The following is a 27,056-nucleotide window of genomic DNA, read 5'->3' on the forward strand; positions in this document are numbered from 1 at the left end:
TAATAATGGCATCACTATATAATTAGCTCTGAATGATCAAAGTTTTATACATACTAAATTGTGGGGTATCATTTTGAAGGAAACAAATCATATTTGGATACTACTCAAAGTAGACTCCAATCTCTTTAACATAGGCAACATACAAATTAATTGTTCTGCAACTGAAAAGGAATTGTATTTTTATATTATAACTTGATGCCTTGAAGAACAGTTGTTTACCTTTAAATTGCATTTTGTGAGGTTAAGGAATGAGGTCTAAGTTTCCTTACCGGGAATTACTACCCCAGTAAAATCACAAGTCTGAGTGATACCCTACTTTTAAAAAAAAAAATAGATATGAAATCACCCAGAAAAGGCTTGAACAGCATACATACTTACAACTCTTTAAAAAATATTTACTATTACTTGTATAATGCTTTAAGGTTTACAAAACACTTTACATTTGATTCTCACAATAACTCTGAGGTTCCTAGCATTATCTCCCCCTTTTAAAAATAAGAAAAGTGAGGCATAAGTGGCTTACCCAGAGTCACAGTTTTTTTTAAGTACCTAAGACGGGAAGTATACAAAACAGAAATGGAGGAAGGAGATAGAAGTAACAGAAAAGCTGTTTCTGTTTAATTTTAATGATAGTGAGGGCAGCTAGGTGGCTTAGTAGATTGAGAGTCACGGTCATACAGAATTGATCCTAAGACAAAATTCAAATTGCTTCTCTGGTATGAAAGGAGGACCTCTGCAATGTGGAAGGGATACCTGTACATAGTAGATCATTGGGCCAGTATACAAAATTCTTTTAGCAGGCTAGTACTTCCCTTTGAGAACCAAAGATTAACTATGTAACAAGTTGAGGCAATGGAATAGGAATTTAGTGAAGATTTAGTTGTTTAAAAACAAAACACTGACATTCTGCTGAATGCTGCCTGAAACAGGCCAAGTGATTTTTTTAAAAATTAAGATTTACTATAATTAATGTCTTGAATTTTGCCCTGTGGCACCTTCCAAGTTTAGCAACAGCCACTGATTTGTCTTCTGCAAAGAACTAATTATAGTACCATCTCTAACTCAGCATACCATCCATTTATTTTCTCTGTAGTGGATCCTCTTCCAAACTAATCTTCAAAGATTTATGAGAGTTCTGGTAGTCTGTTTATAAAAATTTTCTTTGTATCCAAAGTCTCCTTTCTTCCTCAAAACAGCTCCACTTAAGCAAAATTAATTCATAGATGTATATTTTAAGTTTTGTCCTTTGAAGCAATGTCTAGTCAAGACTTTTGGATTTTTCAGATTCTTTCCATTCCACTTTAAAAATCAGTGTAAATTTTCAAAGTCTCCCCTGGTGTGACTATTTCCCTGGGCTGTGAGTTGTAATTGATAAATCTGAGCACTTCTAATATGAAGATTTGTCTCAAATCTACAAATTTAATCTAGGATGAAAAATATTCTGATGCAAATTCCAGGAACTTTCCATAAAAAATTTCATACCAAGTCACATTCTAAAAGCTCTTGCTCCAATTCCCTATAACCTGTAAATAATCTGACTTTAGAGATAAGTTCCCAAAGCTCTTCTAGCAAATGATAAATGCTTAAGAATTCTAACCTTCATTTCAAGGAGCATTCAGCATTCAATTCGTAGTCTATGAACCTTCTGGGTTAAGATGGCAGCAGAGGAAAAAGCAGCTGCTTAGCCTCTCCTAACTCATACTTATAGGACTCCTCAAGACAAAAACAAATTCAGACAAACGAAGGGACCCCACAACAGGGCCCAGAATTGAAGGTACGTGGAATCAGGGTATTTCCAAGCTATAAAGGGGTAAAATAGCTCTCACTAAAATGCGAGCTGAGCAACCCCCTCCCCCAGCCCACTCCACCTATAGTGCCAAAGCCAGCGCAAAAGAGTTAGAGCAAGTTTGGGGCACCCATTAAGTCATTGGCAGCTCACCAGGGCCTGCTCCTGAGAGCAGTAAGACTTAAGAACCCAAGAGGCTAAAGAACGCGCGGACTTTGAACACAGACTCTGAGCGTAGGTGCGGACTCGGATCCTGAGCGCAGGCGTGGACCTTGAGTGGGGACCCAGCTCAGAGGGGTGTACGACTGTGGAAGCAGCTCCCTGAGACTGTTAAAGGAGCTTCAGGCAGAGGAACAAGCAAGGGGACCACCAGGAGACTTGACCCTGAGAACAACTAGACCTAAGACCTTGACCCTGAGAACAACTAGACCTAAGACCTCAGGAGCCTAAAGAGTGCAGATGGACCCTGGAAGTGAGGATAAAGCTGAGAGGGCACACAGCTCACAATGGCAAGCCATCCACAGGAAGCCCAGAAGAGAAAGATAAAGAAGAAACCTTTAATGCTCAATGACTTTTGCACAGAAAAAATCCAGACAACAGAGCAAACAGCAGAGGTGAAAAAACAAGTAACCATATCCAAACCTTCCCAAAAAAAATGGTAACTGGTCACAAGATCTTGAAGAGTCTAAATCTGAAATTATGAGAAAGATGGAAGAGATCTGGGAAGAAAATAACTGTTTAAAAGGCAGAATTTCGCAAGTGGAAAGTGAGGCAAATAAATTGAATACCAGAAATGACCAGATTGAAAAGGAAAACCAGTCTCTAAAGGCTAGAATTGGGCAATTAGAAAAAGATGCCCCCAAATCAAAAGAATTGATAAGCAAATTGGAGACCAAAAATCAAACAGGATAACAGGATAGACGAAATCAAAAAGGAAAATCAAAAGATTATAGCTGAAAACCAGTCTCTAAAGACAAGAATTGGGCAAGTAGAAGCCAATGATCTCTCAAGACAGCAAGAAAAATTAAAACAAAGTCAAAAGACTGATAAAATAGATGGAAACATGAAATATCTCAATGAGAAATTGACAGATCAAGAAAACAGGTCTAGAAGAGACAATTTGAGAATCACTGGTCTTCCTGAAAAAGCAGAAGTTAATAGAAATTTGGACTCCATACTAAAAGAAATTATTCAGCAAAATTGTCCTTAAGTTCTACAAGAGGGCAATACAGACATTGAAAGGATCCATAGATCACCCTCTACACTAGACCCTGAAAAGACAACCCCCAGGAATATAATAACCAAATTAAAGAGCTTCCAAGTAAAAGAAAAAAAAATTTTACAAGAAGCCAGAAAAAGACAATTCAGATATCAAGGAGCACCAATCAGGATCACACAGGATCTGGCAGCCTCCACACTAAAAGACCGCAAGGCTTGGAATATGATATTCAGAAAGGCAAGCGAACTGGGTCTACAACCAAGGATCACCTACACATCAAAACTGACTATATACTTCCAAGGGAAAGTTTGGGCATTCAACAAGATAGAAGATTTCCAAGTATTTGAACAGAAAAGACCAGGACTAAATGGTTCGATATCCAACCACAAAAATCAAGAGAAATATGAAAAGGTAAATAAGAAACAGAAGGGAAAGTAATAAAACTCATCTTTTTAAAATTTGCCTCTTTAAGGGCTTCAATAAGATCTAATGATTTGTATTCCTATGTGGAGAAATGTTATGTATAATTCTCTGTAGTGAACTCTATTCACTATTATAGTATTCACTATTATAGTAATTAGAAGAATTATTCATAGGGAGAGGTTGGAATACTAAATGGTCTAAGATGATATAGGGGTGGAAAAGAGGGGGATGAATAGTAGAGGACACCAAGAGAAACTTGAATGAATAAGAAAAATAGGATATTCTATTACACACAAAGAGGGCATGGGAAGGGGAGGGGATGAATACTATTATAAGAAGGAGAGGAAGAGAGCATCAAGAGGTAATATTTAACCTTACCCTCAGTGTAATTAACCCTGAGAGGGAAGAGTAGCTATATCCATTGGGATTTAAATCTCTAACCCTACTGAGGAAGTCAGAAAGGATAAACCAAGGGGAGCAGGGGAGTGGGGAGGTCAAAAGGGAGGGGAGAAGAAGGGGGAGGGAATTCATTAGGCCTTAAAAATAAAAAGAGGGGAATAATAAGGGAGGGGGTAGAAAGGGAAGTAAATCAAGGGAGGGGACAAGGGTTACTGGCTTAAAGCAAACCACTGGTTTAAAAGGAAATAGTGTAAGAAGAAGGGGTAGAACTAGGAGAGGATACCAAAATGTTGGCAAATACACAACTGATAATTATAACTCTGAATGTAAATGGGATGAACTTGCCCATAAAACAGAAGCAAATAGCAGAGTGGATTAGAAACCAAAATCCTACTATATGTTGTCTATAAGAAACACATATGAGGCGGGTGGACATACACAGGTTTAAGGTAAAGGGCTTGAGCAAAATCTTTTGGTCTTCAAATGAGAAAAAGAAGGCAGGCGTGGCGATCATGATTTCTGACAAAGCCAAAGTGAAAATAGATACGATTAAAAAAGACAGGGAAGGTCATTACATCCTGATTAAAGGCAGTATAGACAATGAGGAAATAACATTGCTCAATATGTATGCACCAAATGGCATAGCATCCAAATTCGTAAAGGAAAAACTGGCAGATCTCAAGAAGGAAATAGATAGTAAAACCATACTAGTGGGAGATCTAAATTCGTAGTCTCTGTGCATTTACATTTCCCACACAACCCTTACAAGAAAAGTTAAGTCAAGGGGACTACATAATCATTATACTTTCAATAAAAGAACACACATACCTACACATACCACAGCTTATTTGTGTTTAAATGGGAAATACCACAAATGTGCAGGAATTTAATGTGATTTTTTATTGGATCTTGAGACCAAAATTTTTCCATGGCTCAAAAATTAAAGTAAAATTTAGTGGAAAAATAAGTTTCAAATATTATAAATATCTTATATACCTTTTCAGGAATACACTGAACTAGTAATAAACATGTATATTTAAAATATTCTAAAAAGGAATCCCACTTAAAAACTTACACAACTTCTTTATTTGAACTAATTTTCAAATTCCACTCACAAAATCCTCAATCCCCCTAAATTTTAGATAAGCAAATGACAGAATTATATCATTTAGGTAGAAGGAGCATCAGAGAGGTCCTTAGAAGACAATTTTCTAGGGGATGGCTGGGTAGCTTAGTGGATTGAGAGTCAGGCCTAGTGCCGGGAGGTCCTGGGTTCAGATCTGGACCCAGACACTTCCTAGCTGTGTGACCCTGGGCAAGTCATTTAACCCCCATTGCTAGCCTTTACCATTCTTCTGCCTTGGAACAAATACATAGTGTTGATTTTAAGGTGAAAGATAAGGGTTAAAAAAAAAAAAAAGATGACAATTTTCTACAAGATGTAGAAATTTCCTAGACATAAATATATAACATTGTTGACAGGTTATCTAACCTCCAGTTGTACACTTCTAATAATGAAGAACTCACTGGTGCCCATTCTATTTGGGGGAGAGTAGTAACCATCAGAATGTTTTCCTTATATTAAAACTCATAGGTTGGGCTTTTTTAGTTTTAGTTGTGTTTTGTTTTCTTTTTAAAAGACTATTGAAATTAATGTTCATAGGGGCAGTTAGGTGGCTCAGTGGACAAAGAGCCAAACATGGATATGGGAAATCCTGCCTGTATGATCCTGGACAAGTCACTTAATCCCAATTTCTTAGGCCTTAGCACTTGTCTGCTTTGGAACCAATACTTAGCACTGATTCTAAGATAGAAGGTAGGGTTTTTTTTTTGTTTTTTGTTTTTAATGTTTATAGCTAAAAATTAAAATGTTAGTTAACTTGACATTAAAATTCTTTGGTGGTTTTGTTATTTGGTTTTTCTATTTCCTCCAATTTAAAAAAATGCAAATTTAATATCTAGTGAGAAAGAACATACTATAAAATGTTTCTAAGTTTTGTAGGTTAAAATTGTTAAATTCATTTTTTAAAAAAGACACCTAGAGAATTACAACATGTCTACAAAGAAACTTACTAGTAACTTCTGATCTTTAAAACAGCACAGTATATTATATATATAAAGAATATTAGACTGGGAATCAGGAGGCCTAGATTTGAATTCTAGCTCTCCAATTGTTATAAACTGTGTAACTTACACCAAATCATGTAACTTCAATGCAACCCAGTCTCCTTATCTGTAAAATGAAGAACTAGATAATGTCCAAGGTTCCTCCTAGCTTAAAATTCAATAATTTTAACATCAAAATAACATAGTGGTTTAAAGTTTAAAACACTCAGTTATAAATATTGATTTTAAAGGCTTGTTTTGATGAAAATTTTCTTAACTAATAAGATAACTCTTAAAATATTTTTATTCCAGATATACCTTGTAGTAAGTTAAGCCACTTCCTAAAAATCCAGAATTACCAAACAAATGAATTAAAGAGCAACTACTTCATTCACTTTCTAAAAGGACTCTGCTTTTCAAACAAATTTATCATGACTCCTTGAAATGAAAAAATTCTCTAAGACAGAGGTTTTAAGGTTTTATGGGTCATGCACTCTCTTAGGCATTCAGGTGGAACCTACCTAATCCTCTCTCAAAATAATGTTTTTAAATATATAAGGTACAAATGAAACTAATAATAAAAAACATTTTTAAAACAAATTCAATATTTAATATGTTTACAAAAGTCGAATTTATATATCAATTCTCAGGTATATGCCTAACAGTGCCATATAGAAAATAAAACGCATAAGTACCTTGATTGAACTTATTTCTGGTTAGGTATACCTGTAGCTTTAAAAATATAGATATTAGCCATAAATGAGGATCATTGCTTTTCCTTCAACTATATTAACAACTACATAATACCTTATCTTGAGGAGAATTTTTTATAAATTCGTGTCTATCACTTAGGAATATTATAAGCAATAAATACTGCTATAAATATGAACTCTAAGGGGTTAAAAACTAACACATACCAGCACTGAAGAGGCGAATCATACACTCATGAAGCCAAGGATGACTGGAATCAATAGCAAATGCCCTCTTTACTGACTGAAGCATCAAAAGAAACTTTTCTGTAAAGAAGACAGAAAAAAATTTTATTTTATAGCATGTCCTCAACTCAGAGGATTGGCTAAAGTAGATTAAGCATTTTAAAACGCAATAACCAAATGGTATAACTGATTACATTTGAATTGCAGCATATTATTTAAATCAAATGATTTTTCTCATCAGCAGTGAAAGCTAAATCAGTAGCATCCAAGAACATAAAAAAAGAAGTTTCACTGAATATGGGAATGAATTCAATCTTAACATTCAGCAGTCTCTTAAATTACTGTCATGTATTATTACTGCAAAACATGTTTAGTGTTATACTTCATTACAAAAGCTTTGGTAGGTAAAGAACAGTAAAGCATTTTGTAATACTGGAGAAAATGCCAGGAAAAGCATGTCAGCTGCCATGTGATCTCACCTTAACAATTTTCCTTCTGATCCTTTTCACTACACAGTCATAGGAAGGTCTAGAACTAAACTATCTTTTTAGGGATTTGTTAGGACCAAACCTTACCCCAAGAACTGGCTTTTGATATTCGTATAATAAAAGAGTTCTCAGGAATCAAGATTTTCAAAGTATTTTTTCCCTTGTAAAAACATGTGAGTCTATATTATATAGATATAAAGGGGAAGGGGAGAGAGAGAGAGAGAGAGAGAGAGAGAGAGAGAGAGAGAGAGAGAAAGGAGGAAAGAAAGAGGGAGGGGGTGGGGAGAGGGATGGAAGAAACCTATTTTTTAATATAAGTAAGCATAATGTCTTTTATTTTCCCCATTCATACATTTCAGGTTCTTGACATCTTAGCACTGCCATGCATTTTGACTGGTATATGAAAAACTGCTTTCTAGTAAAGTAGGGTTAACATGGTTTTTGATGGTTTTTCCTTAGCTCCTATCAGGCCCAAAGTTCTCAACAATACATGTAGAGGGAAGAAGTATACCACTCAACTCAAAGATTGTTTATTCAGTGCAGTAGACTTCTAAGTCCTGAAGAACGTTTCATCCCAAATTGTTAGGAAACAGGAGATGGGCCCTTCCACCTCTAGTCCCTATGATTTGCTGGTTTGCAGTCTTGGTCAAACCAGATTTACAGAAAAGAACTGGAAGACAGAGCAAGGCAATGTGTAAATAAAGGTTAAGATGGTATGGGATGGTCTACTTCCCATAAAAACTCTGAAAGGATGGTGAACCCAGCTTTTACAAGGAATAAAATATCTTCCCCAGGACTCTGTTTTCTTATAAATGTAAAATGAGAGTTGGACTAGGGACACTCTGACTCTTCTATTCCTACTGCCACAAACTCTAGTTCATGCCCTTATAACCTCAGGAACAGAGGATTTCTTTCCATTATTTTCTACCTGCTCTAATATATCCTGTTGGCCACATTTTTGATCATGTAACTTCTTGCCACCAGCCCCTCCCCCCCAATCAAAGGTTCTCTAATTCTTACCAAGTAAAAACTAAGTTCCTTAGTCTGACATTCAAAGTTTTTCACAATCTAATCCCAGCTTACCTTTCTAGCCTAATTATTCTTATAAACTAAAAGAATTTTTACCTTTCCTCAAACATTTGTGCTTGTTCATGCTACTGCCTCACCTAGAAATTTCCTGTCTTATATTTCTCCTGTAAAAAATTCTACTCATCTTAAAAGGTTCAGTATAAGTGACATTTTTTTTCTAAGAAGACTATCTGATCACCCTGGCCAAACATCACCTACCCTTTCTCTGAAGTCCTACAACATTTATCTGGATTGTTCAAAAGGGACTTATCACATGTCTCATAGCTTGGAAAAGACAGTAAGTTCTCTTACTCACCAATTCCAGTTCCTGTTCACAATAAGCATGGTTAAGTTTACAACTGTGCTATAATGCATCATGGAATATGCCAGAAGAGCTTATTGTGAATGACTTGTGTATCTAAACCAGCACAGTTACTCATCTCAGAATATACCTTCACCACCTACCTTTCCTAAAGTAAATCTCAAAGGCAAAAAGATGAGTCTCTATTTTGTTCTTTACTAAGTTCTTCAACGGTGTTAAAAATTTAATAGCTTCTTCCAATGGAGTTTCGACCTAAAAAAAAAAAATGTCACATAATCATACCAATAATTCAGTAAAGCAGCTTCTGATCACCATTATCTCTAACTTTGCATCTGAACACTTGGTCAACTTATTTATAATGCTGACTTTATTAAAGAACCTTTAGACAATATTTGCCTTTAAGATAAATTTTACTAGTTAAATACCTCTGATTAAAAATCTGTCTATTTATCTGCAAATCTTTTTACCCATTTAATAGGATAACAAATAATAATATTCAAGGATAAATTCTTAGGACTGCTATGTGTTATCAATTTACAATTTGATGAAATTTCTTAGCATGAACCAAAATGACAAGAAATTAAGAATTTGGCATTCAAGAGCAAAAAAAGTATGAAATGTAAGGGTCATTAAAATTTCATGGGAGCTTAAAAAGAGTCAACAAATAAAGCTGTCTTTATATTTAACAGGCTTTCTTCTTGATGTTCCACAAAAACAATCTGTCACAAATGTTATGCAAGAGCAATTTTAAAAATCAATGAAATTTCACTTCTCCATAGTATGTCTGCTAAAGAAATATTTATCTAAATAAGAGGCATCATTTTATTTCTAAGTTCAGCATACAATCAATCTTTTGGCAATATAGAATAAATAAAATCAACAAAGTAGGGAGCAATCAATGCTCTAACTGAACTCTTTCTAAGTAGAAATACTGACATAAGTGCCATCTCTGCTTCTCACCTCTGCTACTCTCTGTTAGACATGGCTTTTGAGCTGCACAATGAAGATAGGTAACTGAATAGAAGGAGAAAGAAGGAGAAAAGGAAAATGTGATGCAGAAAGACTTATATGAGAGCTGTCTATATGCCTTAACAAAAAGGCTTCAGCTCAGAAAGCTAAAAGTTGCCAAATCAAATCCTAGTTTAGAGTATCTTTTTAAAAACATCAGCAATAAGACCTAAAACATTTATAATAAATCTCTGCTTATGTTCACTAATCTACTAGGGAAAGCATAAGGCAACTGGCCCTGAGATAAAAAAAAAAAAGATAAGAAGGGTATTCATCAACAGATTAAAATATTAACAATTAACAAAGAGCTAATTCTAGTTTATCAAGTTTTCCCATTTCCCATTTAAATTTTCTATTTCATGACAGAATATCATTCCTTTAATTACTGTTACTTAGTAACCCCATGTCATTCAAGTTTTAAACTTGAAATATGGATCAGGAAAGAAGATAAAAAAGAAATGGGAATGCAGAAGTAGAATAAAAATTAAAACTTCTAGATTTCAAAACTATACTCATTTAGCCAAAGAAGAGTGTTTCTTCCATTTGATTATGTCCAAGACTCCAAATATACTAACAAGTACCTTGGCCAGTTTCTCAGGGATAAGTTCTTCTTTTGGACCTCCGATTTCCTCATCATCATCATCCTTCTTCTTTTTCTGATTTCTCTGCTGCTTCTCTTTCTCTGCATTTTTTTTCTCTTCTTCAAGTTGAGCTTTCTTCTGAGCTCTTCTTTGTTTATTACGTAATTTCTTTAGCTCTTTGTCTGACATGTTTGCTATAAGTACAGAATTTCAAAATGATTACAGCCCTTTTTGGATTTTCAATATCCTATTGTTATTTATTTCATTTAGCACGAGCTAAATTTAGCGCGCGCGCACACACACACACACACACACACACACACACGTGCGCGCGCGTGTGCGCACACACTACACATTTTAAGTGAATAAGTATATTTCCTTAATGTATCTCTCACATCTGAGCTGGTAATCACTGACAAACACACTTGAAAGTCAATAAGTAATGTTTATTTGGATAATTATAACTATTAACACTTGGAGAAGCATTTTTAAATTTCAAAATGTTTCACTATGAAAACTTAAAACAAAAAGGCCATAGGGGAAGCAGCCGAGTAGCACAGTGTCTAGGCCTGGAGACAGAAGGACCCGGGTTCAAACCTGACCTGAGACCTGCCCTTGCTGTGTGACTCTGGGTAAGTCACTAAACTCTTTGCTTAGCCCTTGTTCTTCTCTCCTAGTGTTATTACTAAAACAGAAAGTAGGGGATATAAAAAAGGGAGGTCGAGGGAGAAAACACAGGGGGATGGGGGAAGAGAAGCAGGCCGGGGAAGGGGGTGGCAGATGGATAGGGGATACCTAATCTGCCTTCATTTTTTTGTTTCCCATCTCCCTCATCAAGAACTATGTAACAAAAATAATAGCCTCAAACAAGCAAAAAGCTATAGACATAAAGATAATTATGGGGAAAGATGCTAATGTTTAATTTATTAGCAATTATCACTCAATGGCTGGACAGTTAAAACTGTTTAAATATGACTAAAGTAGTTTATAATGTGCATATCTAAATGAAGTAATGCAAAGGTAATTCATGTGAAACTAATGCTGACAATCTTCCTACAAGAAAACTGCAGGCTTATTAACTAGATAATTAATTCAGTTTTTTGCTTTGCATATGCAGGAAAAGGGCCTATGAAAGGAAAATTTCATAAACTCTAGATCATAAAAATTATTTAATCCCACCCACTTATTTTACAGATTAAGAAACTGAGGCCTGGGGGTAGCTAGGTGGTTCAGTAGATTGAGAGAGCCAGGCCTAGAGATGGGACATTTCTTAGCTGGGTGACCCTGTGCAAAGTCACTTCTGCCTTGGAACCAATACACAGGATTTATTCTAAGATGGAAGGTAAGGGTTTAAAAGGAAAAAAGAAAAAAACTGAGGCCCCAAAGTTAGGTGATTTGTCTAAAATTCATAAAGCTAATAAGAGAAGTAGGACTATAACTCGGGTCCAATCATGCCTCCTAAGCCAGTGTTCTCTCAACTGTATTGTGCTAATACTTTCTTGGGTTAATTTTTAGTTCTTGATTCATTTGGATGCTGATTCAATGAAAAAGAATTGGGGCAATTATGACATGCCATTTTAACAAAACAATTTAGTTGGCAATGCAAATTGTCTCAAATTATGTTTTTCTGTTTCATACTGGCTTAAGCATTTATCACAAAAATAATTCTACTCAAAACCTACATACTCGCTGATAAAAGTAAGCCAGTAATGTACCAAGAAGTCTCAAGGTACCAACTATGGCAACTTTATGTCCATGATACTTAATACAATTATTTTAAAAGTGTTCTTTAACCAAGAGAAGTCTTCAGTACAAAAAGGAAAAACTAACTCCATACTCTGCTGTGCATGGGGAGTTTTCTGTCCTCACAAAAGTATTCAGAAAGACTTACTGCCAAAATTGAGAAATAGCTATCTCATTTCTCTTTCTATACTAACTCTTGGGCTGATGGTATTGGAAATAATAGTAAATAATATCAGTATTATTTACTCAACTTCTGAAATAATGAAGCATTAGAATAAATTAAAAACATATGAAAAATTTGACACCCCATAATGGTGAAAGCAATTCTAAATTTCAAGATAAAATGTACTGCTCTTGTTTTTAGCTGCTACCTACAAGGTCATTATTCTCCACTAACCTAGTATTTTAAAATTTCCAAGATAAATGTTCTTTCTAAAATAGTAAATGTGAAATTGTTTTGTTATTAAAAATAAAAATATGTGGGACCAATATTTATTATAAATATAGGCCTAATGTCTTGATTTATTCCAAAATTTCCTTATCCTTCCATCTATCTCAAAGGTATTCCTTATTTCCAAACCTTCCAAAAGTCATTTAGTAGTTACAGATTATATCAATATACTTCAAACTTAAAAGTGTTTCATGCCCAAGTTACTTTGGGAAACACTGATTTGAATCTCCATAAAACTGAATTCTATCATTTGCATTCAATAAAGAGCAAAGAATGAGAGGCTGTCTGTGTGTGTATACATGAATGGAAGGTAGCAGGAAAGACAAATGATAAAAGCTACTTTAAATCTCTGTTGTTTCCAATATTGGGGGAAGAGGTGTGATGGGTTGTGGACTGAGAGTGAGCCCAGGAACTATACTGTGTGGAGGCCAAATTCAGCCTTGAATCTATATCACTTCATGACTCTGGTCAAGTCAATCAAAGTCTGTGTATTCTGGGCAACTCCATCAGACTCTTAAGCAAGGAAGGTGCTGGCTTTAGCCCTGAGACCTCAAGACCTAGTTCACCTCCTCTTCCTTAGGTGAGGTCAAACAGAATTCAATATCACTGAATCTAAATTTCTCATTTAACTGATGAAGGAACCATGTTGTAGGAGGTAAATGGACTTGTCAACTGACCCTTGGCCAGCCAAGGTCAGATGTAGGCTTAGGGCCCAGGTCTCTTGATTCCCAGTCTAGTGCTCTTCCAATTATGCTAGGCTGCCCCCTCAGCAATTTCAAAGTTGACACAGATCAAGTTCACAAAAAATATTTACACTTATTTCTAACCCCTGAACAAAAGCAATCCCAGAATGACAACAGCAGTCAACTCAGTAACCTGAGCCCCACTTTATTCTGATGCCACTAAAACAGCTTCCAGATAAAGAAATGCACCAGCTTTGGAAAAGAAGGCCAGCAGTCCTACAAGAATAGAGGCTATCAGAACTGACCAAAAGCATTCACAAACTATTCAAATGCTCTTCTCAATGGGGCAGGGAAAGGGACTAGATGACAATTAGCTTTTAGCCACGATCATGAAAGAGCAACAGGATACTAAGAAGGTAAAAAAAAGCAGGGTGAAGCAGTGATTGAACTGAGTGGTTTTCTCAACAAAAGAATCAGAAAAAATAACACTTGTAGTGGAAAAGAACACCAGACTGAGAGGAGGGAAACCTGGGCTCTTTGGTTTCATTATAGATACTAACTTATTCTAGAGGGCCACTTTATTTCTATGGACATCTACAAAATAAGGAAGGGAGACTACATGGTTTCTAAGATCTCTTGTAGTACTAATGTATTGTTTTATTCTATTCTACACTTAAAAATTGTAAAATTCAAAAATACTGAGTAAATGTATTTATTGGTCATCATTTAAGGAAGAAATTCTCACTTGAATTGAAAGTAGAAATGCAACTGAACTGTAACACATTCATTCATTTTTCCATGAAACTCACAAAATACATTTTCACTAACAGAGAGCATCCCAAAGACAAAACATGATACAGACAAGAAAGCATTTGTTAGTACGCACACAAAATAGTAAACTGAAATAAATCTGAGTGATCTTATACCTGTATCAGTCTCATGTTCTTTATTCTCATCTGTTAGTGGGTTATCATGAAGTTTCAAATAGATCTCTATAGCAATCCTTGCTGCCTTGAAGTAAAACGGATGCTGTCGAAGTACATCTTCTAGTTTTAACAAGTCCACATAAGACCTAAGTGTAATCTTCCTCATACAGTACGTATGAAAGTCAAACTGGTCATCAGTGATTTCTACAAAATGCTAACATAATACAGTGTTCTTTAGCAAGTATTAATGTGGAGAAATACAAAAAAAAATTTTTAATTAAATTAAACCTTATAAAACTCCAGAATTGCTTTTGATTTCTTGTCATGAAAGAATTAGGAAAATAAAACTAGAATCAAAAATTTATAGTAACTCAAAATTTACAATCTATAAATCTTACTTTAAAGGAAAGCAACAGTTGCAGCAACCCCCCAAAACAAACAAAAAAAAAACCCCAAAAGCCCCCTGAAATCTATCTATTACACATAGAAGTTAGAAGGAAAAGGAAAAAAAAAAGTCAATTCATTCTGAATGAACTACTGTAGGAACACTTATCTGGGAAAATGAAACATCAACACAACTAGGAAACAATATGAAGAATTAGTATTCTGTAAGTACTCTAAGAATACTTAAATAGAATTACCGAGAAACAAAAATAAGAAGGGTATCACACATGGAAAAGTAAACTGGTTTATTTAACATTATTAACATAGTATGTATTTTTTAAAAAACCAGTCACTAAGCCCTCTTAAAAGGGAGACATTAGAGAGCATATTAATTTGAGTTCATTTTCATTCACCAATAAGTACCTTGTCTTTCTATTTATTGTGTTAGCCAGAAAGGATACAAAGAAAGAAAGGAAGCCATTCCTGTTCCAAAGGAGTGAACATTGTGGATATGGGGGGGGGGACAAACAAACATGACCATTACACAGAGAAATGCAAAGTAAACACAAAGTAATTTGAAAGGTGGAGGTGGGTGTTGGGACATACTTAACAACTTGAGAGAGGAGGGAGGGCCAGAAAAGGCCATGGTTCAGAGGTTGCACCTAAGCTGAATGTTGAAAAGGGGGAGGAAGAAAGGGAGAGTCAGGAAAACATTCTAAGAAGGGGGTGGGGGGTGGGGAGGAGGAACTGGACTGGACTGATTTTACAAAGGCAGAGAAAGCAAGAGATAGAATGTAGTAATGTAGCATACAGTGAGAAACAAATCCAGCCAATTTGGCAAATACACTGAGACCAAGAAAGAAGAATAAAGTCCAGAAAAATGCTGGAGCCAAATTGTGAAGTGGTTTGAATGTCCAATGAAGGAATCTGGACAGAAAGGAATGAAGTTCCTTGAGCAAGGAAATGGTATAGTTAGAAATTCATGCTTTAGAATAGCAGTTATGCCAAGTATGGATTGGCTATATATGGAATTTCAATCAATATACTTTGGAAATTAAAAAAAAAATTCTAAAAGTTAGGAAAATTATACTGAAAAGGGGGCTATTGGAAAAAACTTAACAGTACATGTTAAAACAAAGGAATTTCGTGACAAAGAAATATTTCACTTACTCTCTCAATTTCATGACATTTCTTAAGTGCTTCACCAAATTTATTCATTGCCTTGTAAGCCTGTGCACATTCTGTCTGGAACCACATACACTGCATTTCATTCAAATTTTCCACGGCAGATGTTCCTTCCTATCAGAAAAGCATAAAATATATTAATAAATGAACACTAACATTTTATATTGCTGCACTGAACTCTGATCAATTCTGCAAGAATCACTTAATTTTTTTATAACTGCCCCCAAATGTTCAGGGCATCTGCAGAAGTAAGCAAAATTATATTTATAACCTTTGCAAAAATAACTGCAGTTCTAGTAAATGTTCATAGGGTTCAATGACTACCTAAACATCTGCCATAGATGTAAAAAGGATTTCCTGTAATGGAGTTCTTAGTTGGCCTTTCAGGTTCCACCAACTTGAAGACAAAAACTAAGAACATAAAGGAACATATGTTGGGCACTGCAAGAGTCTACAAATAAATAGCAATGCTTTTAGGTTTCTCATGTTGACTAATCTGACTTGTTTTTAAAAATCTAGATCTTTTTTTTTTTTTGTAAACAAAAAAAGTTTACAAAAGAAGTCTATTTAGTTCTATTAATTAGACAAGATAAATGAAGTCAAGGAAAAAAAATATATAAACTGATTCTCTCAGTTAAACAATTCGGCAAAAGACCCCCGACAACAAAAAACAAAAACCACCCAAATACCCTTGCTTAACTCATTAAAATGCAAAGAGTCCATTTTCCAATGACCTCAAAGTGAATCATTTTAACTAGCTTAAATTATCATTGTTATCTGATGTAGCTGTAAAATTAATTTGGAAATAGTTTCAAAGTAAACCTCTTACGTTAAATAGAATATGTGTATATAAATATAAAAATCCATAACTTTCTGTGAATTGAAAAGAATATATATCAAAGGTAAAAAGTTTATTTATAAAATTAAAATGAATATTTGACTACTGATTTAAATCAAATCTAGTTTTGAAGGGCTTTTGTTTTTTGAGTGTGAAAAAAAAATAAAAATGATTATGAAAGAAATCAAAGTATATGATAATTAAGTTATACAAACCCTTGTAAACTTAGAGCACATTTCCTCAGCCTCTTTAATCAGGTTGGCTTTCAGCATGTACTTGGCACATTTGGAATTGATAAACCTGTCTGCTGTGTCTAGGGCCTGAGCTTCATCCATCCATCTAGCAGCTTCTTTAATATTGCCAGCATGCTTACAAGGAAGAAGTAAAAATCACATTAGAATTACAATTTTTTAAAGGCAAAATAGGTTATTTATAAATTTAATGAACTAAAAAAAAAACACACAAAAGCAGAGCACTTAAAGAAAATTAAAGAAATTGTCACTTGGATCTCAACTGGTTAATTAGAGAAGCCACATATTCTACTATGTTATAGTTATTTAATCATGTTAAGAAGACTCAATTTTTAATCCCTTCTGGCTACATAAAAAATAAGATTTACACAAAGAAAGTGCTTTTAATAACAAGCTTGTATAAGTACCATTATCTCAGTTTTACCCAAAAATAAGTTGACGCTCCTTAGAGAAATAAAACAATTGTCCCCTAGATTTATAATCATAGAAAGAGGTTAAAAGCAAACCTATGTCTCTCAGTTCTACTTTAAATGCTCTTTGAATATCAAGAAGCATTCATCTCTGAACAATGTCACTAAATATTACTTTAGATAATCCAACATATAGCTACGTAAAGCAAGCACAAAGTAACAACAGGATCATTAGATTGTGGTTTTTCCTAACTCTTCTTCCCCAAATTTACAAGTCATGTATTAACTGCCTGCTGCAGTTAATAATATTAATTCATTTGATCTTTATAACAACTTCAGGAAATATGTGCTATTATTATTTCCATTTTCCAGTTGTGGAAACTGGGACTTTCAAGAAGTTAAATGACTTGTCCCAGAGTGTCTGGGGCTGGAATAGGACTAAGAGGATACTGTGCCTTTAGGTCCATCTCTCTATCCATTGCACCCCTTAGCTGCCTCAAGAAAATACAACAATCCAGGACACAGCTAAGGTATTTTTCCAATGTTCCCCAGCACCAAATGTGATATTCTAATGACATTAGTAAGTCTCGGCTTTTGGTCTTCCTGCCAAGGTGGCCACCTGAGTAAGAGATAGATCATCCAGCTCCTATCTACTTATTCCAACAAAACCCTGCAGTCCACTGCAGACTGAACCATCATTAGACATTCAATGAGAAATAACAGTGACTCTTTCCTCCCCAGAAATGCAGCTCCAGGTCTCCTGTGAAGCCAGAGGAAGTAAAAGGCATGCAGCTTACACAGCTCTATGTTTAGAAGAATAAAGAACAGAGGGCTCCCTTGAGGAAACCCCATAATAGAAAAGAAGCCAAGGAGTAAAAGCAAGTAATGACCAGCAATGCTGATATGTGAGAAGCTGGAGTGTTCCCCAGGAGGTGAAGTTCAGTTTAAGACTCAGAGAGACAAGGCAAGGATGACTCTTGAACCAAAAGTGCATTGTACTTGGGGGAGAAGTGTGGCAGAGAAGGGGTGGGTGGCTAAACCTAGGCCTAGGAAAGGTCCCAATTTAAGAACTGATACTGGGGAAATGAGTATAAAAAGGAATGAAAAACTATAAACCAAAAGCAAAAATATTGCAAATCCAATTCTATAACAATGGCAAAGAAAGATGCTAATAATCTAAAAAAAAAAAAAAAAAAAAAAAAAAGGCTTTTCCCAAAGGACTATAGGAATGCCTAGAAGAAATAAGAGATATACACTTAAGAAGTGGGAGAGGAATAAGTAGCTTAAAAGAGAAATGTAGGAGAAGGCTAGGGGGGAAAGAAGGAAGGGAAAGGGGGAAGAGGGAAATTTTATTCAAAAACCAGAATACCCAAAAAGCAGAGACCAAAAAGAAATCAATGAACATGATATTGAAACAAAAATGAAGAAGGGGAAGAAGGAAAATGTAAGATATCTAATCTAAAAAACAACTGACCTAGAAACAAGTTCCTAAATAATTTAAGAATCACCGAACTGCTTCAAAACCTTGAATTTGAGATTTTTTTTGGTAAAAGGCACAGACGATTAATTCAAGGAATCATGAATGAAAATTGCTCAGATCCAGTAGAACCAGAGGTAAAAGGAAAGACAGAAAGAAAATCCCCAAATCCCAGAAATATCAGCCAAAATCCTGAACTCTCAAACCAAAGAAAAAACACTGCTAAAAAATAGGAAGTAGCTCAAGTACCAAGGATACACAATCAATATCACAGAAGACCTGGTAGCTTTTACTAAAAATCAGTGGCAACCTTAGAATACTATATTCTAAAAAGCAAAAATATAGGGTGCAGGGGCAGCTGGGTAGCTCAGTGGATTGAGAGTCAGGCCTAGAGACAGGAGGTCCTAGGTTCAAATCCGGCCTCAGCCACTTCCTAGCTGTGTGACCCTGGGCAAGTCACTTGACCCCCATTGCCTACCCTTACCGCTCTTCCACCTATGAGACAATACACCGAAAGTTAAGGGTTTAAAAAAGAAAAAAGAAAAAAAAAAAAAAAAAGGAAAAAAAATATAGGGTGCAAAGAAAAACTTGTCATTTATAAAATGAACATAATTTGTACCTTTAATGGAACAGAAGACTTAAGAGCATTTCTGATAAAAAAAGACCAGAGATGATTTGGAATTTTAAAATACAAACACTAGAAACCAGAGAACTCTAGATAGGTAAATTTATTTTGAGCAAGTAGAAGTTATATAATGCCATTCTAAAAAGGAGGAAGCAAGTATTCTTTGCTAATCTTAATGTCTTCAAAGAGTACTGAGATTAAATTAAGACAAAAAACAAAAAAGAGGTCTTGAAGGGGAGCTGGTTATGTTCAGAGGGTTTAAAGAGAAGAAAGAGAAAAGATAAAGGGAAGAAATTACCAGCATAAAGAGGACAAGAGAGGAAGAAATTTCTATTCCCTATAATCAGAGTGTGTAAGAGTATACAAAACATGGAACAAGGGAGTATAGGCATAGATGAGCCTCACTTTTACCAGAAACAGAAGACAGTTTTTAAAAGGAACATAATACCAAGGAGGGCATAAAACAAACTTCCTGATCTTAAATGGAGAATCAAAAAGGACAAACAGGAAAAGAAAAATCTAAAACTTAGATATTAAGGGAGTGCTCTGGATTATTTTAGGCAACTGAGCTGTGGTTGAATAAACTGCAGGAATAGGAAAGGAATGGAATCTTACTGTGCCTTAAGAAATAACAAAAGACAGAATTTCAGAGAATCCTGGCAAGATGAACTGAGAGACTGAAGGAACAGAACCAGGAAAACAATTTAAATTAGAGTAATAACAATGCAAAAGCAAACTTAAAAAGACTTAAGAACCCCGAACAAAACAATAACCAAGCATCTCCAGAAGATCTATGATGAAATATATAACCTAACTCCTTTGATGAAACATAAAACCTAATTGTTTAGAGAAAGAAGATGGGCACAAGAGGCAGAGACATACATTTCTGGACACGGCCACTATGTGTAGTCCTTTTGCTTGATTACATTTATTTGGTTTAGGGGATGAGCAGGGAGGCTTTCTTTCTCTTGCTTACATGACTAGCGTAGGAGGGGAAAGGTAGCAATAGTAATGGCAAAAAGAGAGAGGGAGGGGTTATAATTTTTTTTAATGAAGAGAAAAAGAACAAAAGAAATTATAGAAGTACAGGTAAATAAGGCAGTTTTGAAATGTGTGCAGAATATGATTATCAACACACAACATGTATGTATGTATGTATGTATGTATGTACCCATAAAGTGGTATGAAATAGTGATTTACTATTTTATATAGAATCTTTTTGTGTTTTATGGTATGTATGGAAATTATCTTTTTTTTTTTTAAACCCTTATCTTCTATCTTAGAATCAATACTGTGTATTGGTTCCAAGGCAGAATTGCAGTAAGGGCTGGGCAAAAGGAGTTAAGTGACTTGCCCAGGGTCACACATCTAGGAAGTGTCTTAGGCCAGATTTGAACCCAGGACCTCCCCATCTCTTGGGAAATTATCTTTTTTTAGGTTAAAAAAAAAAATCAAGACATCCAAAACTTTTAAAGTCTTATAAAATTTTAAAGTTTATAAAATTTAGGGGGGAAATGACAGTAAAAATAAATATTACCTTATAGATTTTAGCTTTCACAAGAAAGAGTTCTATCAACGTAGGTGTACTTTCTATAGCAGCATTTATATATTCCAGAGCTATAGATGGCTGCCCAATTTTGTCATAATGCTGTGCCAAATAGTACTGGACCCAAAGCAATGTGGTAGGAGGCTCTTCCTTGCCATCATCTAAAGGGGAAAAAAAAATCCAAAAACACAAGAATATAATACCAACATTTCCCTAACTTTATTAAAATATAGTTCAAACTTGTTTATGTAACATATATAAAAATGTCTTTTTATTACCCAAAATGACTAAAAGCAACTCATACTTATATATTGTTTTAGGATTTGCTGCAATGAAATTTCCATAATCTCATCTGATCCCAACAATATCCTATGAAGTAGATGCTATCTTTTTCACCAAAACTATGATTCCCTTGGGGTAGGAAGTCTTATCAAAGCAGACGGCAATTGTTCTACAAAATTTAGTCTCAGAGAGTTGTTTGGAGGCAATAAAAGGCATGAAGTTTCCAGGATCACATAGCCAAAATGAAAACAGCAGAACTTGAACTCAAGTCTTCCTTTGAGGCCAACTCTCTAGCCACTACCTCTCTCGATGGTATTATTCTCATTTTTGTGGGTGATGAGCTAAGACAATGAGAAGTTAACTCAAAGTCACAGAGTTATGAAGTAGAAACAGAACCTAGGTCCCCCCACTCCCAGTCTAGCACTCCATTTATCAAACCATACTACCTTCATCAAGAAACAATAAAAGGAATAAAGATATAGATTTTTTTCCTTTATTAAAGCTACATGTGCATGGTAGGCATTCTGGATTTGGTCTTTTAATAATGTAGTAAATATTTCAAGATTCATGAAAACCAAAACTTGGCACTTACCAATGGGGTTAAATAACCGACAGCTTTTTAGAGAGGTTTCATAGCCTACTACTAACTCTTCTATGATTGCCACCTAGAGGACCAAACATACACAAAAATTACAGTATAAAACCACACTTAAATAACAGTACAAAACACTATATGACTGCTTTTTCCTATGTAGTATATATGCTTATACTATCCAAAATAGGATCAGAACCAAATAACTGTCCCAAACAGGAAATTCTATTTCACATTTTATAAGCTCTTAACCACATATGTACAGATGCTGGCATGTTAATACCTGAATCCTTAGAAATCTAACTGCCACTTGGTGAATAACATCATGAAGGCCATGATTGTATTAAATGATTTTCACCTGTAAAAGCACCTGATACAACCCCATAATTTTATAACAGGAATTTAGGAAAGGTCACCATCCTTATGATTTCCAGGGTGAGAACATGATCATAAGGAGAAACTTGTTACAACAAAACTACTTGAAGAACCAAAGCAAATGCCATCCTGGTGGTAGTTATCTCCAACAACTTGTAGTAGATCAGTGATTCCCAAAGTGGGTGCTACCGCCCCCTGGTGGGTGCTGCAGCGATCCAGGGAAGGCGGTGATGGCCACAGGTGCATTTATCTTTCCTATTAATTGCTATTAAATTTTTTAAAAAATTAATTTCCAGGGGGCTAAGTAATATTTTTCTGGAAAGGGGGCAGGAGGCCAAAAAGGTTTGGGAACCACTGTAGTAGATAAACAATAAGACATCCATCTGCATCAGTGCTACTCATTGGTTTCAAGGTGCCAATCTAAAAAAGTTTCAGTGTTAATTCTAAGTTTTATATTATTTTAATATAATCAATGCTTGATATTTGCTTCCTGGACCTATCTAAAACCTTCCTTCCTTCCTTCCTTCCTTTATCCAGACAAAATACCAAGATGATGATAGATTTACTGAGCTAAGAGGGAAAAGGGGGCCAGCCACTTATTTAGAGGATATCAAAAAAGGCACAGAAGGGCTGAGTTTCATATTACATGCCAAGCTAAGTGTAAATGATTTTCTAGAATATTTATGGTTTGGAATTATGGAAATCTCAATTAGTAGTCAAAAATGCTTTTAAGAATCTCAAAGGCAATGGTAAAGGAAGAAATTTTCTGTGCATTTATAATACAATCACTAACAACTATACTGGCAAAAAGGAAGCATTGGAATATTAATAATATGTACACAAAGACACCGACACACACCCTGCCCCTGTATAGGTAATAAAGAAAACATGACTTTCCCATTTATAACAATGGCATCTGAACATAAAACATAGATCAAATACCAAGAGAAAAAGAAGAGCAAAAAATATGATTAAACTAAGAACTTAATTTAGATTTGTTTCTCTTCTATCTTTGATGATCTCAAAACAATCATTTTTAATCTTTTATTATGAAAGACTATTCAACACTGAGATACTAGAAAAATAAACATTCTCAATTAACAAAAATTTACTCTTTTTAATTAAAAGAATGAAAGTCAACAGTGAAACAAATTGAACCTCTAATTCCCCTGAATTTCTTTTAGAATCCTAGTTAAAAGGAACCTTCAAGGTCATCTATTCCAACCACTGCCCAAATCAATAATCTCATCTAAGACATTCCTAAAAAACAGTAATCCAGTTACCCTCTGCTTGGGATGCATCTAGTGAAAGTGAACTCACTACTCAAATCAATATCCCAGTTTATTTAAAGTTATAATGATTCTCTTTCTAACAGACTTATTGGTATTTTAAGTTATACCCTCTTGGGCACAAGCAGGACAATTATCAGTCCTCTTCCACTTGATAGCCCTTCAAATAACTGAAGATGATATCATGTTTCATACAAGCTTTTCCCTTCAATCTATGCTAATTATCCTCCATTATATCAACCAATCTTTGAATGGAATGGACTCCAGTTCCCTCACCATTTTAGTGACCTTCCTCAGGTTGCACTTAAAATTATCAAAGATCTTCCTAAAATGTTGTACCCAGAACTGTATACAAATGTTCAAATGTTGATTAGGGCAAAGTACAGAGGAATTAATATCTTTGCTTACTTTGCATAACACACATGTATTAACATAGTTTATGAATGAATTCGTTGTTAAGATTTTCACATAGCATAGTGATGGCTGATATCAAAATGAGCTTGAAATCTTCTAAAAGCCCTGGGTTCTTTTCATATGAAAGTTTTCTAAATACCTACATCCCAAGTCAGTTACTTATTTCCCAATTTCTTGATCTCTATTAAAATTCATCTTAGTAAAAAAAAATTCATCTTAGTAGATTTGGTCCACTATTAGAGATCTTTCAGATCCGGAGTCTAAATCATGGTAGTAGGCAACCCTACCAGTTTTGTGACATTACCATGATTATTATTAAATACACCAGTTTTCTTTCATCCAAATAAATGAAGTGGTGACTAATACTGAGTCAAAAGCAAAGAATATACAAACTGACAAAAGACATCCCTCCAATTGAAAAATTATTAATTGACATTTTTCAGATCTAATAAGTCAAACAAATCCAAACCCACCTAATTATACTATCATCCAACCCACATCTCTCCATTTTATTCACAAATCTTGGGAGACTTCGTCAGGTGCATTGCTGACATGAAGGTATACTGAAGGGAATGTATTCTCTTGACCTACCAGACAGGGTACAAGAAATAGCACTGACTTTTATTTCAGCCAATTTACTAAAAACAATATTTGGGAAATTATTCAGAAATTACTACCTGACTTTTTATACAAGCAATTGGCTGACTACTCTGAGGGTATGAAATCAAAGTATATTATCTAGACTTTCTCAGTCTACAAAAGGGAAATAAGAAAAGCCAAACTGAAGGTCAAGGCTACTCTCATAATACATTTGATGAGGACATGGGAAATTAAAATTTAACTATAGCAGTAACTTAAAAGAAATGATACTCAAAAGAAAAAGTGGGTTATCTGTATTTTTAATGCATATAAAATTTTCCGTGAGCATTTTATAACATTCTTTTGTCTTACCTTGTCTTTATCTTTGTATAATGATCTCAAAGTATTGAAAACTGGTGGGCAACCTTTACTGAAATTCATCCTTAGGAACTTATCCAAACATTCCTTAAACTTCTCACCTTAGGAAGTAAAAAAATACCATTAAGTTTTTCCTACCAAGCCATCACTTTAGAAATGTATACAATTAGCTTCTGACAATTTTGTAAGGCTTAAATGAAAAGTTACACATAGGAAAAAAGGCTTAAGTGCCAGAAGGTGATGGATGTGATGAGGACTAAAATATATCATAAAGAAATGAACTTAGTATAAAAATTAACAAAGTGACTGCACTCAACACAATTGATTCTTTAAAACTGACTTTTATCTGGAACCAATTAGGCCAATGAAATGATAAAGAAAAGTCCCAATAAATACCACTTAGAAGATAAAGATGAGAGTATGTGAGATCTCTCTATGAATCAAATCTAGTAAAATAAGCTATTAACTCCAAAATTGGGAAATGAACAGAAGATAGCCACAATTTAATCAGTGCCAACAGTAACCAGACAATGAAGTCAAAAACTTCTAAAAAGACCTCCATCACTGAACAATATCTTTTTGTTAAAAAGAATAGCTCAAACATGAGCTTATAAGATCATTTGCAAAAATGAAAGATATGAGGTGTTGTGAACAGCATCACCTCCAAAAAGAAATCCGAAAAAAACCATCAACACCACTAAAGAGTTTGACTTGACACTAAATAAGGCACATTCATCCCAAGAAAGTATATTGATAAGAACTAGAAGAACAAAAAAGAAAATGCAACAAAATGAAGGCATTTAAAAAATAACCTACATTCACTGGTGAAAAAAGAGGAATCAATCACATTTGGACTCTATTACTTCCATATAATGTGCTAGATGAGAAAATAGAAATAAAAGTTAAGAATGATCAAATTCTGAAGAATACTTGGGATGGACCATATTGCGGGGATTAATCTGTAAAATGTCTCAAATTAAACAAGCATGTGTTGAGTGCCTATTGTAAAAAATATCTCAGATTTTATGAGGGAAAAGACAATCAAGATCATCTCTCCTAAACCATAAAATCTGACTCATTTATAAACAAATTTTAAAATATTACAAATTTTACATAAAAGTAGAAACTTATTTCCTTTGCTCACTTCTATTTTCCATCTATGTGCTTATAGTCTGTGTGTTTTCTACTATCCTCACTGTAATAACACTTCATATAAATCTTTTCTAAATAATCTTGTTATACCTTGTATTTCTCATGACAAAGTTAAAGCCATGGATATCAGTTTTTACAATTCTGTTGTATACAAGATTAAGAGACCACACTTTTACCATCACACAACTGAGATGTAAATGAATATAAAGAATGTACTAAAACTATTGATATTTAAAATAGCTTTTGGCTTGTTTGGCAGTCAAATGTGACTTTCACTTTGATAGCTCTCCTCAAACAAGCTACCTCCTACACCACAAAGTTAGGATATGTAAATATGGAGGTAGCATACAAATCAATATAATTAATTTCAACACACATTTATAAAGTCATCTATACTCTGATAATGGTGATATAAAGAGAAAAAAAAGCAACAGTCTCTGCCCTAAAGGAACTTACAGTCCCCTAAGGAAGGAAAAATAAATAGAAGTAAATAGGTACTTATTTAACTATGAAGTAATTTCCTCTGGAAGTCAAAGAACTGGGTAAATCTGGGAAAGACTTCCTATGGAAACCATACAATCTGGTTTCTAACTCTACCACTTTTTCTAACCCCTTTTTGTACATTTTCTCCTTCTTTGGCCTTTAAAACACAACTCTTAGTTCTACCACTAACTTTCTGGTCTTTCCTTTTCAGTCTCCTGCTCCTATGGACTAAGTATGGTATTATCAATACTCTTAATCTCTCCTTTGATCTCTTCAGCTTTTCTGGCTTCAAAGATCATCTGTAAGCAAACTATTCCAAAATTCATATATCTAGCCCTAATCTTTCACCTGAACTTCCAGTACGATAAGACCTGCAGTCAGTGAGACATCTCCACTTGAATAGGCAAATAAAACCTAACACAATGAGCATGCAAGAAGTTTGTCCTCAAACCTCCCTATTTTTGCTAATATGACTGCCCACCCAAGACTGCAATCTTGGAGTTATCACTGACTCTTCCATTTCCTTCAACCCCCACTATCCAATCAGTGCTCAAGTTTCACCAATCTCAGTACCATATTTCTCAAGGATAGTCCATAGTTACTATCTTAGCCTCTGCCTTAGTTCAAGCTCTCGTTCTAATAACAAAGGAAATTATGG

The 27,056-nt window shown here is 34.7% G+C and overlaps 1 protein-coding gene across 1 annotated transcript in view; it reads right to left on the bottom strand.

Annotated features, from left to right (window-relative positions):
* Window positions 1-27,056, bottom strand: part of NAA15 (N-alpha-acetyltransferase 15, NatA auxiliary subunit) — a 70,210-nt gene that overhangs the window by 6,337 nt on the left and 36,817 nt on the right. The window contains exons 10-18 of the mRNA XM_044681708.1: window positions 24,758-24,864; window positions 21,729-21,801; window positions 20,846-21,015; window positions 16,761-16,913; window positions 15,693-15,821; window positions 14,139-14,352; window positions 10,336-10,529; window positions 8,890-8,998; window positions 6,851-6,949 (exon numbers count right to left, since the gene is read on the bottom strand). Of these exons, the coding sequence (XP_044537643.1) occupies window positions 6,851-6,949; window positions 8,890-8,998; window positions 10,336-10,529; window positions 14,139-14,352; window positions 15,693-15,821; window positions 16,761-16,913; window positions 20,846-21,015; window positions 21,729-21,801; window positions 24,758-24,864 (1,248 nt within the window). The remainder of the gene's footprint in view (window positions 1-6,850; window positions 6,950-8,889; window positions 8,999-10,335; window positions 10,530-14,138; window positions 14,353-15,692; window positions 15,822-16,760; window positions 16,914-20,845; window positions 21,016-21,728; window positions 21,802-24,757; window positions 24,865-27,056) is intronic.

Source organism: Gracilinanus agilis, chromosome 6 (assembly GCF_016433145.1).
Source record: "Gracilinanus agilis isolate LMUSP501 chromosome 6, AgileGrace, whole genome shotgun sequence".
Lineage (NCBI taxonomy): Eukaryota > Metazoa > Chordata > Mammalia > Didelphimorphia > Didelphidae > Gracilinanus > Gracilinanus agilis.